The sequence below is a fragment of the Puntigrus tetrazona genome, chromosome 5 (assembly GCF_018831695.1).
Source record: "Puntigrus tetrazona isolate hp1 chromosome 5, ASM1883169v1, whole genome shotgun sequence".
Lineage (NCBI taxonomy): Eukaryota > Metazoa > Chordata > Actinopteri > Cypriniformes > Cyprinidae > Puntigrus > Puntigrus tetrazona.
The window spans coordinates 6,230,136-6,244,468 of record NC_056703.1 but is presented as its reverse complement, the minus strand read 5'-3'; the positions used below and the strand labels follow the sequence as shown (position 1 = coordinate 6,244,468).

Sequence of the window (14,333 nt, the reverse complement as noted above, 5' to 3'; positions counted from 1 at the left end):
TAGACTTTATTTTATGGTTAATTCAGGAAAAACAGTAGAGAGGGTAAAATAAAATATTGTATGTATATATATATAATTTATTTTTCAATAACATACAATACTTTATTTTACCCTACATATATATATTGAAAAATAAATAATATATATAATATATATAATATATATATATAAGTCGACCGCTGTACCACATTACTGCCCAAAAAGAATCAAGAACAATCGTAAAATTTTTTAATCGACAGATTTTAAATCTATTATAATGCAGATAACGCAATGCTCCCTTTTCTCAGCAGGGGGCGACATTGTTCCGTGAATTTAAATTCAACACTCGCGCTGAACGGCGGCGCATCTCAGACCAACGAGCGAGAAAGTTTAGGCTGAATGTACAATTTCTAGACTAAACAATTGAGATGACTTCAACTTGATAAAGCACTCCCACCGGGGTTGTTGTTTTATGTAGGATGGCATAAAAAGTCAGTTATATGCGAAATAAACCGTAATGTATAAGTTGCATAGACTTTGAACGCACACCCCTCGGCGCTATGCGGTCCTTCATGATTCTATTAATGAGCCGCGCCACACGCTCCTTATCTCTTTTCACGCCAGTTCATCCGTCTATCTCCTCCCACAGTCTCCTAAAGAGCAGCAGCGCTCCGCCTCTCTTTCTTCCTCCTCTAAAAGCCGTTCACACCCGTCAGCTGTTCACTATCGAGACCTGCACGCGCGCGGCGGCGGAGCTGCTGGAGACGGCACGAGCGAACGCGGTTGCGCACCGTAGTCACATAGAGAGAAAGAGCGGAGCCCGAGCGGTTCCACCGACGGCACGCCGAACTGCATCCCCAGCCCGGTCGCTCACGTTGAAAGCAAGTGGAACCGAATCGCTCCTCGTTTGTTTATTTTGTGGTTCGTCCACGCGACGTCGGACGCTGTTGCCGGTATTGTGACTCTGCACGCGTCTCGCTGTGGCATGTTTGTGGCCCAAAGCGGACGGAACTGAACTCCTCGTTGCTCCTGAACAGGTAAAATAAACGCTCTGTATTTTCATAAATGTAAACGCAATCTTTAGTTGTTTGCGTGACATGCTTCATAAGACATTTCTCCCTTAAAACATAAGAAAACTACACATTTTAAAGTTTTAAATAGTGGTTCTAGTTGTCTTTTAAAGTAAAATAGCTGTCATTATTGTAATTATACAAATATTTCTACAAAATAGTGATGTGTGCATGTGCACCTATGACATTATGTCATGGGAATGTTATTAGCTTTAGTTTAACAGTGTGGTGCATGAAAAGCACTTTATAATAGAGCCTTCTTGTTATATGATTTGTCATTACACAAATGATCATTGTACTGGTTATTTTGTAGCCTATTATAATTCCTTATAAATGCATCATCCATATAACATTTCTATTGTTCAGTGCTGTGCTGCAGAATAATTAATAGGGAATGTCAGCACAGGGTTTCTGGTTCTTGTACTTCACGGCTGTGGCCGGTATAAATGGATTACTGGACTGTATCAGGTGTGATACATCAACGTTGCTCGTGTGCCCTTAATGTATTTAGCCAAGTTCGGAACTACATTTTGCCTCTGCACAACATTAGCGGAAACACAATTAAATTCTCCCCGGAGGGATGTTGACAGCCGGCAGGGACCGGGGGGGCGTGTATCGGTTACATGGAAATTCAGACTGATTGGATTTGAATGTGCACCATATAGGCGACCAGATGGCAGCCGGTGACATTGACACACTGAGCGTTGACTCTGTGCCTGGTTCTCCACTCTTTGTTCGTTTTTTTCTACGGTGAGTTTTCAGGCAGGGGTGTTTACTTCTGAAAGTTTTCCCCCCTTTTATCCGTCTGCCTTTGAACACCTGGTAATGATTAGACTCCCTTGCATTCGTTCGCATTCCATTCGGCTAGACATCAGAGAGGCTTCCAGTGGGTTTTTATGTTGTGTTTGCAGAATTACATCATCTTCTCTCCCTTCATGTTGAGGTTTGGCATGCTCCTTGTGTGTTTTGCTGATACTGATCATATCGCTAATCAAAACGATGTCGGTGAACTCCTAGAACGGACAACAGGGGCTATTCAAGCCACAGCAACACGCCAGTTGTCAATAGGGTACACAGGTGCTAATAAAATATTTTGGCCTTTCATCCTGTGGGATGTTTAACAGTCTTGAAAGGTTGGCAGCACACATTCCCTGTAAAAAAAGACACTTGTGATTTCATTTTTATTCTTGCATCTTTTTCAGGATTCAATGAAAATGTCGGTCTGCGTCCACGAGAACCGCAAGTCTCGTGCCAGCACGGGCTCTATGAACATCTACCTGTTCCACAAGTCCTCGTATGCCGACAGTGTGCTAATGCACCTGAATGCTCTTCGGCAGCAGAGGCTCTTCACCGATGTTCTGCTCCACGCGGGAAACCGTTCTTTCCCGTGCCACAGGGCTGTGCTGGCCGCCTGCAGCCGCTACTTTGAAGCAATGTTCAGCGGAGGGCTGAGAGAGAGTCAGGACAGCGAAGTGGACTTCAGAGACTCCATTCATCCAGAGGTACTGCGGAAGTGCTTGAATTTGTAGTCAAAGAGCATGAAAGGGTCGGGAAGGTTCAGGCAAAAAATTGTTAAATTTACCCACCCCGTATGGTTCCAAACCTTCTGTGGAATACAAAAAAGTGTTTTGAAAAATCGTCCCATTACGGGACAAAATAAAATCTTCAAAATACCATCTTTTGTGTAAAATAAAATGGTTTGAAATGACATGAGGGTACGTGATGACAGAAATCAATTTTCTTTGTTGTTGTACAATACATTATTAATTGAGGAGTACTGAAACCTTGGAGTAGATCTGGGGTTGAACATCAGGCTTTTGTAAATCAATAGTTTCATGGTTTAGTAACTCATATTACAGTTTGATTTGTCACCTTTATTTAAGTTAACTTTGCATTTACTCTCCTTTGTCTAGGTATTGGAGCTCCTTCTAGACTATGCCTATTCGTCAAGAGTGATAATAAATGAGGAGAACGCGGAATCTCTCCTTGAGGCCGGTGACATGCTGGAGTTTCAGGACATCCGCGATGCCTGTGCCGAGTTCCTGGAGAAGAACCTCCACCCATCCAACTGCCTGGGCATGCTGCTGCTCTCAGATGCTCACCAGTGCACCCAGCTGTTCCAGCTGTCCTGGAGCATGTGCCTCAGTAACTTCCCCGCTATCTGCAAGACTGAAGAGTTTCTCCAGCTGCCCAAGGACATGCTGGTCCAGCTGCTGGCGCACGAAGAGCTTGAAACCGAGGACGAGCGACTGGTCTACGAGTCGGCGCTGAACTGGGTGAACTACGACCTCGAGAGGAGACACTGTCACCTTCCGGAGCTGCTCCGTACTGTGCGTCTGGCTCTCCTTCCTGCCATCTTCCTCATGGAGAACGTCTCTACGGAGGAGCTCATCATCGCGCAGGCTAAAAGCAAAGAGCTGGTAGACGAGGCCATCCGTTGCAAACTGCGCATCTTGCAAAACGACGGCGTCGTCAATAGTCCCTGCGCCCGGCCCCGCAAGACCAGCCACGCCCTTTTCCTGTTGGGTGGCCCCACGTTTATGTGCGACAAGCTCTACCTGGTGGACCAGAAGGCCAAAGAAATCATTCCAAAGGCAGATATCCCCAGTCCACGCAAGGAGTTCAGCGCTTGTGCCATTGGCTGCAAAGTATACGTGACTGGGGGCCGGGGCTCAGAGAACGGCGTGTCTAAGGACGTTTGGGTGTATGACACATTGCATGAAGAATGGTCCAAAGCGGCTCCGATGCTGATAGCGCGTTTCGGTCACGGTTCCGCTGAGTTACGCCACTGCCTGTACGTCGTTGGAGGTCACACAGCTGCTACTGGCTGTCTGCCTGCATCACCATCTGTGTCCTTGAAGCAGGTAGAGCAGTTTGACCCGGTTGCTAACAAGTGGAGCATGGTGGCACCCCTGCGAGAAGGAGTTAGCAATGCCGCCGTCGTCAGCGTAAAGCTGAAGTTATTCGCTTTCGGTGGGACGAGTGTGGCCCACGACAAGCTGCCTAAAGTCCAGTGCTACGATCCCTCAGAAAATCGCTGGACGGTCCCGGCGTCCTGTCCACAGCCGTGGCGCTACACCGCAGCTGCGGTTCTCGGCAACCAGATCTTTGTAATGGGAGGCGACACAGAATTCTCCGCTTGCTCTGCCTACAAATTCAGCAGTGAGACTTATCAGTGGACTAAAGTTGGAGATGTTACGGCAAAACGAATGAGCTGCCAAGCGGTGGCCTCTGGAAACAAACTTTATGTGGTGGGTGGCTACTTTGGTACACAGCGCTGCAAAACCCTGGACTGTTACGACCCCACGCTGGATGCCTGGAACAGCATCACTACCGTACCATATTCCTTAATCCCCACTGCCTTCGTCAGCACCTGGAAACACCTCCCAGCCTGAAGCACGCCTGTTCTCCCCTGTGTTACCCTACTGTTCCTACAAGGTAGGTCATGAAGTCTTACCAGGAATTACCAGGCTAATTACCAAGCCAACTACAGAAAAGGATTAAATAAATACTACCATATTAGTAATCCTTTGATACTACTGTTTTTAAATCTACAGTATTTATCTAGAGACTTTTTATTGAAGCGTGAACCCTTTTTAGATCATTAGAATATTTGCTAAATACTTGTTTACACAAAACATTTTGAGCTCTTAATTATATCAATTAGTAATGATTCTCATCACACCTGACATCAATAGATGGGCGCGTGAGAAACAAAGACAGGCAAGGTCAAAATCTGAAAAACAAATCCGATCCCGCACACTAACTGCAAAAAAGGTCACACGACCAAATGTTCCTAAATAAATTTTATACTTTTTAACTCTTAATTATGAATATTTCAGTGTTGTGGTTGCCATACAGTTTGAAAACATACAGTACACAGCTCTTTCGTGTGTTCAGAGGCACTCTGCATTTGGATATAGGTTTCATTTATCCCTCATGATCTGCCTCGTGCATACATTGACAAACAGCCTTATTAAAATCAATAGCAAATTAAGTATTGACAGAACAATTAGATTCTTACAAAGCAGAGAGGAAAGAAACAGCAAAGCATTATGTTATGAATATCAAACCGATCGACACAGCTCATATGTAAAATCAGATATATTTCTTTTCGATCAGTTCCCCTTCGGACTGCTGCTTTCCATCTTTGCATGAAGAGTTTCTTCTTTTGTGTATGTAGGTGTACTAATCGCAGCGTTTCGCAATAATCGATAACTTTCAAAGCTGGCACATTAATGGATGTTTTATAATAGGTTGCCGCAGATGTCACGTCTCCCGAGAGTCCATAAAAACAGTGGCTATTAAGTATTGAGGCTTGCTTGGTCTCCAGAAAAAACAGGATTCGGTCACAGCAGGGCTGCATTGGAAAAGGGCATCATGCTTTCCAGTATCTACCTCTCAGCAGTGATATGCCCAGCGCTGTGTGTGTGTGTGTGTGCGTGCTCTCTGTCTGGTCTAGCTGATATGGAGACCCTGCTGTATCTGATCAGTCTCCAGACTGTGAGGGAGGAGAAAAAAAAAGAAATCCTTGCTTCAGAGAATTCAAAGCCCTGGTCTTAGAACTGGAGATTGAAGCACCATACGCCTACCAGAGAAAGATGCTAGGTTAAACCTACATTTCAGTGCGTATATGGGCACATGCAAACCTTCACTTGTAAAATTTAGACCCAGAGTAAAACTTTTGTGTTTATGTGTGCCTCTGTTGTGAGGAGGCAGCTTGCGGTAGGGCTGAATGAGTTATGAGAGTGCAGTGAGGGGCGTTTCACCGAGGGTAATTGAAGCAGAATAGAAGACTTTTATTGTTCCTGAGGGGGAAATTTGTCTAAGGGTGGAGGAAGGAGGAAAGAGAGAGGTAGGGCAAATAAGGGAGGAGGGAGGGCTCAGAGAACAGACATTAGAAACGGGTGAGGTGTGTTTAATTTGGATGAGCGGTGTGTTAACGGCATGGAGCATGCTAGCATGAAGTCTGAGCAAAGTTCTGTACCTTTGCAATACGGTCACAAGTAGGCTTTTGCATTGTTTAGCTACAGTCTCTGTCAAAGTATATATGCTACAATGCGTATTGAAGCATCACCCCTTTCTTTCTGGTTAAAGGTGTGGTCCCATTTAAAGTTGTTCACTTGAATTTCTCTGGAAGTGCAGTTATTTTAATAGGAATCTGCATGGGCTGTAATTTGTGCGGCAGCGTAAGAGTCTAGTGAAAGAAAACTGATTAAAGTCAGAGATCAATGTAAATCCCACGCTGTTGGTGATTCACTTGATTTTCTAGTATGAAATCTTTTGGATTGACTCATGTGTTGCTTAACTGCAGAGTAAAACATGCATAAGTAAATGAGATGAGGTAATTCAGATGAGTCATAGCTGTTGTTTTCCATAAATGGTTTCGGCATTGCCGATCACTGTGATTTGCGGTGTGCAGAAATCATTGCGATTCAGACTGAGATGTAAGTTTAGATGCAAAGAAAAATATAACTGAGGGAAATAAGAACATTTTAGGCAATCATTCTTGTTTGACGAGAATATCCGTTGAAAGAAATGGGGGCATTTATATTTAGCACTTTATTCTTTGAGTAAAAGCACCTAAGAACAATAGAAAGATTTATCTGTCTGGTAGATTGAAATTAATATTTTATTTGTTTCTCATTTGTTTCTCCTCTACCTTCGTGGCAGAGAGAACAGAATAACCCATAAATACTGAGAGTGAATCAAACTCTAGGACAGTAGACTAAATAGAATAAGCTCCAACTTTAACTTGCTTCTCACTGAAAAACTAAAACTGAAGCAGTCCTCCACACTCATTCCATTCCTGACCCTCTGGTGCTGGTCATTTAGCTTTGCTGTTAAATTCTCTGTGTGTGTGTGTGTGTGTGTGTGTGTGTGAGAAATGCCGCCCACCTTGACAGGGCACTTCATTTCAAAGTGGTGGTCCTGCCTTTGTTCACTGAGCCATTCCTATGCATTTAAAAGACCATGAAGTGTTCTAAGCAAGCTTCCTCCCTACTAACAATGAGGAGCCTCACTGCTGAGCAGAGGAGTGGGAGGAGAGAGAAGACAGAGATGAGGGGAGAGGGGGAGGACTGGATAAGGAAGAGTAAACAAAGATTTTCAGTCTTGCTCTTTCTTTCTCTCCAACTGGCTGTGTTTTCTCACACTCAAACTCCTGCTATCTTTCTCCCATGGGAATGCATCTGGTTACAGAGATCCTCCCTTTCCTATATACACAGACACACTGCTCTCTTTATCTCTTATCTTTCCCTCTCTCTGGGAAACCATTTTTTTTTTTACAAATGTGCTGTTGAACTCTGCAAGGGTTCAGTGATGTTCTTTGCTGAAGTATTTCATTATACTCGAACAGACAGAATAGCAGGCAACATATCTCCATGTACAGTATCCCCCCCTAAAAGATGGACAAAACAAATAGCCTTAGTCTTTAGCAGTTTGGATAGAAGATCCATGCAATGGGATTATTTTGGTCAAACTTTGCCTACCTTTTTTTTGCTTTATGATAATATTGGTTTATCCGTATCACCACATAGCAATGTAGTAATTGAAACATTTTGGGTAGTAGGTGAAGTATTATAATTTTAAATTAATAAATATAATTAGCTATCATGTCTAAGCTTATTTTTCAGCAGGCACTTTTATGGCTTTTATTGCCAGATGATCCCAAAAATCCTTTATATATTTGTGTGTGTGTGTGTGTGTGTGTGTGTGTGTGTGTCGATGTTGAAAATATTTTTTTTTGTAAATGGTGAGAATTTTTTTTTAAGTTTAGTCAGAAATTTAAAGTGACCTTTTTAATATAAAGGTAAGGCTTGTCTGTTGCTGCGCATGTGCATGAGCTGCACATACGCGTGTGTGTTTATGCCAGGCTTGTGTTTGGCGGGTGTGGGAGTGGAGGGAGGTCATTAGCCTAAGCTGTGTTCATTCACCGTCAGCTCCATGCTGCTTAGATGAAGTGCCACGGTTCACCGAACATTTTGTTTTCAAAAGCAGCCCTTTCGAATCTACACTCAACCGGCCCTGGGATCGATGGAGAGATGTATTTGGCCCCCTTCCGGTCTCGCTGGGCTTCTGTTTGAGTGGGTTTTAATTGGCAAGCGATTCTTCTGTAACTGCAGGGCTCTGCTGCCCTTTACTGTCATTTATATGAACTGTATGCAGAACTTAAAAGAAGAAAGTGGGAGTTGGGAAGGAAAAGAGAGAAAATGTCTGCTAACGACTTGATTTGGTCGCTCTAGGGGACTCCAGCTTTCAAATGATCACCTCCACTTCATTTGTCTCCTTTATTTCAAGCTAGAGGCCCTGAGAGAGAATACGTGACTTCAGAGTGGATATTGGCCTTTGCAGAAGCTTAAGGCTGTAAAATGATAGTAGAGACAAAGCCAAAAAGGAAAAACATACTGTGTTGCATTTAGTACAACAATGGAGAGAAGAGGAAGCCTTTATTGAACTACGTTCAGTTGTGCTCTAGGTTCCTATATGTGACTTAATAACTGAATGCAGTGTGTGTGTGTGTGTGTGTGTGTTGTAATGCCTTTTGGCTTGTGTCTGCTGTTAAACAGGTGTGAGAGTCTGGCTTGTTCTCTTGTTGTTTTTCCTTGAGGGCAATAATCGAAAAGATAAGGAACAAACGATCTGGTTCAGCATCTGAAATGTATATTTTTGAGATGTTATTCCTTCCTGAAATACATATGTGGCATAAATGAGACGTTTTAGTCTAGCTTTCCGAGTTTGAAGTTTCTAATGCGTTTGTTGTTTTATCTTTTCACAGAATTCTGTGTCCATTTGTCGATATCGTCTACTGGATTCCAACTGTGAAGAAACGCTATAACCTTCCTGTGCAATTTTATGAAGATACTTTCTCCAATAAGAGCTAAATATTGTGTATACAGTCCAGTCGCAAAGCTTTTTTTTTCTTCCGCAAGTTTGCCAAAAATTTTTTTTCTTCCTCCATGGAAGTTTTAAGTACGTTGTGATGTCATATCCTTAATTTTGTGGAGTATCAAAACTTGAGCTTCACGATGAAAACCAAAAGAACTGCGACGCACCATGAAGTCCAGTCTGCTTTCATCGTAACCAGCATAATCATCATCATCATCTTCGTCCCCCACGTTTGTGAACTCTGAACGTGTTTTTGTTCAATGCTGAATCCATGCAAGCTAAAATAGACCCGTATGCCTGTCTTAATTTGTATAATGCATGAAGGATGAGTGGAAGCTTTTGATTGGGAGAATAACAGGAGTCTCAATGCATGATCGGAGATGTTAAGATACTCCAGGAAAAGTACCTCATGTCCTGATATGTATCTACCTTTTCTTCTCCCGTGTTGATGTTAAAAAATAGACCTTGCTCAGATGAAGAAAGGCTGTTGCTGACACTTAATGGACTGATAAACCTCTAAAAAAGGACAGAAGGAAACATGAGCAAGCATTTTAAATTTTTTTTTTTTTTTTTTTAAGTATTTGTCCTTCACACGTCTGTACGAGGAGGACAGGTTGATGCTGAACTGTCCCTGTTGAACAGACCTTAGCAGCTTGGTGTGAAAATGGACACGGGCACAGTGTGTCCCAAGGTACACGTGCCAGCTGTGCGTTTGCGACTAAGTGAGTGCGGGAGAGGCATGTCCCAGCATGTTCGTCTGAACGAGAGTCCGTCTGACCCCACTCAACACCCATCCCCTCAAAAAATAAGCAACTGAGAAACAGCGTGAGCATGCTCTCTGAGGAAGCGCCAACAGACACTGTCATTCCCGGCTTCTGATGACTGAACGGCTAGAGTTTTGCGTTTCTCCTGCTCAAGACTTCAACCGTGCGAGACGCTTCCGTTTTGCCGATTTTTGCCTGTACTATTCTAAGCACATACAGTCACGTAAACGTGAACGACAGAAGGAGAGAGAAAAGAGGTGAGAGTCGTTTCGTCACCCTGCGAGGGAATGCAGTCTCTATGGCAACAACGAAACTGTAAATTTAAAAAAAAAAAAAAAAGTGCAAGAAACTGGTCGTCTGGCTTCACATATTTCAGTGTCTATTAATAGTCTTAATTTATGATTTTTGTTTAAACCGTTTTTGTTTGATCCATTGTGTATTAACAATATTTCTCTTTTATTTATTGTTAATTTTTCTGCTTGCATACATGTTTGGATGTGTAGAAGTTGACAGGTTTTTGTACCGCGCATGGCCCAAAACGCTCTGTGTTCCTGCTGCTCTTTTGCACATTTACATAAGGTCATTTTGACTGAGCAGGTGGAATTTGTAGTGGTCAGCGAACTCTTGAGCCTCTTGCTCATCTGATCAAAAACAGGGAGGCTTGGAGGTCATAGGTCATTGACGGGATAAGAATGGGCCGAATGACGTCAGAGTTTCGCATTACCCAGGGTGGGCAGGTCAGCAGATGGGGGGGAAGTGGTTTTAAGAGTTTGGGGGATGGCTTTCTCCAAAACAGAGGGGCAGTTCCCCTCAAAATTGTAATTTTTGAGTAAACTATCCCTTTAAATGTTACCCCAATAAATCAAGTTCTTTTAGGTTAAGTAATTATGTGGAGAAATTATGCTTTAACCACAGGTCAATTCAACTAGTTGTGATGGTGCTCTGACCTGCTTCAACTGTTTGTGATCTTATACATTATAAATTTACCTCGAACCTCCATCTAAACAGCATTACGTTTCACTTACAAGAACATTAGCGTGGTTTAGTAAGTTCTTTCGACCAATTCCGAGTGACCCCATGCCAAAACCGAGGCCGGTATTCAGCCTCTGTAACCCTCTGTAGCTGTGCATCCATCACTCTGTCAGTTCTGAAACTAAGACTGACCCAGGGTTTCTTTAGGTTTTAAGGGCCCTGTAGAGCTATCTGAGGAATGTGACGTCCGCAGCTGCTCCCAGAACAGCTGGAATCGTCACCAGCGTGTTGTAACTTACGGTTCAGTAGTGCTGTTAACATTATGATCAGATTAAGAATACGTCACAGTCACCCGGCTAGATATGCACTCTTAAAAATACAGCTTCTACAAATCATTTTAAACTCTGACAATGGCACAAATGGATTCAGAGCTTTTATTACGCGTTCATTATGCATGTTCGTATGAAGAACTTTAATAGTAACCCTAGTTGTCAATGAAGAATCTTTATTTTTAAGAGTGCGTGCTAGTTGGTAAAGCCTGTCACCCAAAGTGATTTCACTGGGCAAATGTAATGATGATGACTAAAACGGTGTTTGTTATGATAAAGCTGAATCCCAAAGGTCTTGAAATAACTAACAGCGATGTCTGCATAAGGGCAAGACCATAGTGCTTTCATGTCAATGCCAAATGTACTGCCTGTAGAGATGATGTGTCTGTATGAATATTCACTGCGGAGTGACACAGCGACAACAGTGTTTGGGGTAGGTTGAATAACACCACTGGCAGTTTGCGACGCTATAGCTATCGTGACAACACTGTTCTACATGCTACAAGCTGATTATATAGCTTTAAATTTAATAGAAGATAGTATTCCGTGTGTTTTTTTTGTTTTGTTTTTTTCAACTGCACAGCGACTGCAAAGTTGAAGGAAAGCCCTAAGAGAGGAAAACCGGTAGCAAGCGTTCCTCCCACAATCCCTCTCATCCCCTCCAGGACATTCTTGCTTTAAAATGTTCCGATTAGCCTTTAGGGTCTTACGCCCCCTCCTTTTCCCCCCTTCCAGAATACCTTTTCACAGAACACTGCACACTCTGACCTCCAGCCAATCAAAAACCCTGTTCTGCCCCCCTCCGCATAGCACAGTTGCCACAGCGATGGTCAACAATCATTGCTCCCCTCTCCATTTGAACTAGTAATAGTCAAGTGTTTTGTTTTTCCCTCTTACTCCTTCCCTCTCTCCTCCTGCTGAAGTGAAAGATTGATTCAGAGGTGACTCATAAGCCCGTGTGCATTTAGAACTCTTAAACGCTGTATGCCTTCACAAACAGACGCATTGCTAAAGCACTGTCAATGTTGGGCTGTACTGTTGTTTTCGTGGGTGTCATTTTTCTTTTCATTTCTATATTTGTCGTATTATATAATTGTATTGTTATTTTATCTCAACCGCTGCGGTTAACATTATTTTGTACAAGTGATTTTTTCACAATGTGAAATTCATGGCTAAATAAAGATAAGAGTTTTTCCTCTTGATAGATGCAGTATAAAAGCTTCTCGCGTTATTCGGGTTTATCCTGTCAAAAAATAACTTCAGTACATGCTTTTGTGATCCTGAAGTGCGTTTTTCTTTTATGTAAAGAAATGAACCATTTAATTCCAGCACGGCTTATTTGGAGCTTATTAAAACATTTCTCACATATCTGGCCAGCTTTATATGGCAGGCAGCACTTGTCTGTACAACGTATTAAATGGGTGTGTGTTTATTAAGGGCTCCTATAAATGTACAGAAAAGGCTGAGATCATCTCGTGGTGTCTGCACGACAGGAAGCAACAGCCATATGTGACCCATAAGATACTTTCCTTTTTATTCCAGTGTTGCCGTGGCAACCCTGACCATTATCTGCAAACTCTGGCAGTTGATGGGAAACATGAAAATTTAAAAAGACCTTCTCTTCCACAGGCCTCCTTTGCTTGTCCCCATTCCATTTTTCATGGAAGTTCCTCCTACGTTCTTCCTCGTCCTCTTACCTTGTTCCTGTAATTCCTTAATGGATATCAAATAACTATGCATGGTCTATTTTTAACCATTCCAAACATTCTGCATCCTGCCCTCAGTGACTACCATGAGTAAACAGACACACGGTGACACACACTGTTACAAACCTGCTCGTCCCGAGGACAGGAGTGTTTACATTCCTGTGATAAAACGACTCCCTTTCAGTAGGTTAAAGAAAGACCAGTTTTACAGGCTCTTGACACAGACCCAAGCACACTATGGCAAGATGATAAGGATGTGCTTAATCACACCCTGAGAAAGCTGTAAAGTTCACACTTCTCACAGGCTCATATAACCGAAGCGATTACAATATATCTCCATGATAATAACATGTCGGCTTGGGATAATAAATATTAATAATAATGTTAATGTGGGAGATATTATATGGATTGCGCAACGGCATGGTCATTTCCTCCAATCAAAACCAATTGCGTATAAGTAACACTCTGCTTGCATATATATACGTGCAATAAACACAGTCATGTGATATCGTGTCCCTCAAGTTCCTGTTGCCAGGCAACATGTCTGTCAGTTCCAGAGAGCTGGCAAATATACGCTGGGTTTTCTGCCCTGGTAAAAGCCTCCTTGAGATGTCACATGGTCTCTTGGTCAATAATAGGTTGCTCCTGAGTGAAATCTAATCCAGTCATCAATCAGGTGTATAGCGCTTTGCTATTCAGCCAATGGCTATAATAAAAATAGCAGGCTAATTGCAAAACAAGTGTGTCCGAGAGCTTTCTGACCCTGCATAGATAACAACGCAACGCTCAAGATCCAGAAAGGTAGTAAGGACATCGTTAAAATATACCACGTGACATCAATGGTTCAATAATTTTACAAAGCTACGAGAATACTTTTGTGCTCAAAGAAAAGAAAAATCACAACTTTATTCAACAGTTCTTATCCTGCGCCACTGTCCGCCGTTCACGCAGTATGACGCATGCATCAGAAATCTTTTGTATTTCATCAGATATATATTTATTTATATTCTGAAGATTAATGAAGGTCTTGCATGTTTGGACCGACATGTGGGCAAGTAATTAATGACAGAATTTTTATGTTTGGGTGAACTATCCCTTGAAGTTTTGCTGAATAATGAATGACCCATAAACTTACAGAAAGGCTTTATACAACAAAGCAAACCATGCAGTATATATGTACATCATTTTTCATAACTTGAAGAATTTGTTATTGCTCTACAAAGACCTTTGTTGACGCTTTCGTTATTTGTATGATTTCATCTATTTATCTAAAAAGCCACGCCCACGCCAAAACCTCATTGGACCGATGTTTCTGTGGGCGTGGCTTCTTGCGTAATTATGCAAGGAGTTTAGGATCAAAGAGGATCGGTAGTGAGTGATACAGAAATGGTCATATTACTGTTGGTTGGTATGGACAAGGACACAACATTTCTAATATCAGTCTGTTGGCTACTAATATTTTACTAAAATTGTGCTATAAGGAAATTAATATGTTATTATTGAGCCTTGTGAGTGATATCAGTTTGAAACAAAACAAGATGAGTTAATGTTACCTAACACAGAATCTTCATTATTGACTAAAATAATTATTTCAGGTTGCATATCGAATCAGAAACTATAATGTGA

General features: G+C 42.2%; 1 protein-coding gene across 1 annotated transcript; it reads left to right on the top strand.

Annotated features, from left to right (window-relative positions):
* The first annotated feature begins 650 nt into the window (after positions 1-650).
* enc1 (ectodermal-neural cortex 1) lies at positions 651-12,203 on the top strand. The gene is made up of 4 exons (XM_043239699.1): positions 651-1,016; positions 2,252-2,551; positions 2,963-4,487; positions 8,827-12,203. The coding sequence occupies exons 2-3, from the start codon at positions 2,258-2,260 to the stop codon at positions 4,442-4,444; spliced, it is 1,776 nt and encodes a 591-aa protein (XP_043095634.1). The 5' UTR covers positions 651-1,016; positions 2,252-2,257; the 3' UTR covers positions 4,445-4,487; positions 8,827-12,203.
* Positions 12,204-14,333: the final 2,130 nt, after the last annotated feature.

What these genes read in the sequence shown, in the direction of transcription:
- enc1 (XM_043239699.1), top strand. Translation starts at nt 2,258, where the DNA reads ATGAAAATGTCGGTCTGCGTCCACGAGAACCGCAAGTCTCGTGCCAGC. An exon ending in GAGACTCCATTCATCCAGAG is followed by an intron (nt 2,552 to 2,962) that starts GTACTGCGGAAG and finishes TCCTTTGTCTAG; the next exon opens with GTATTGGAGCTCCTTCTAGA.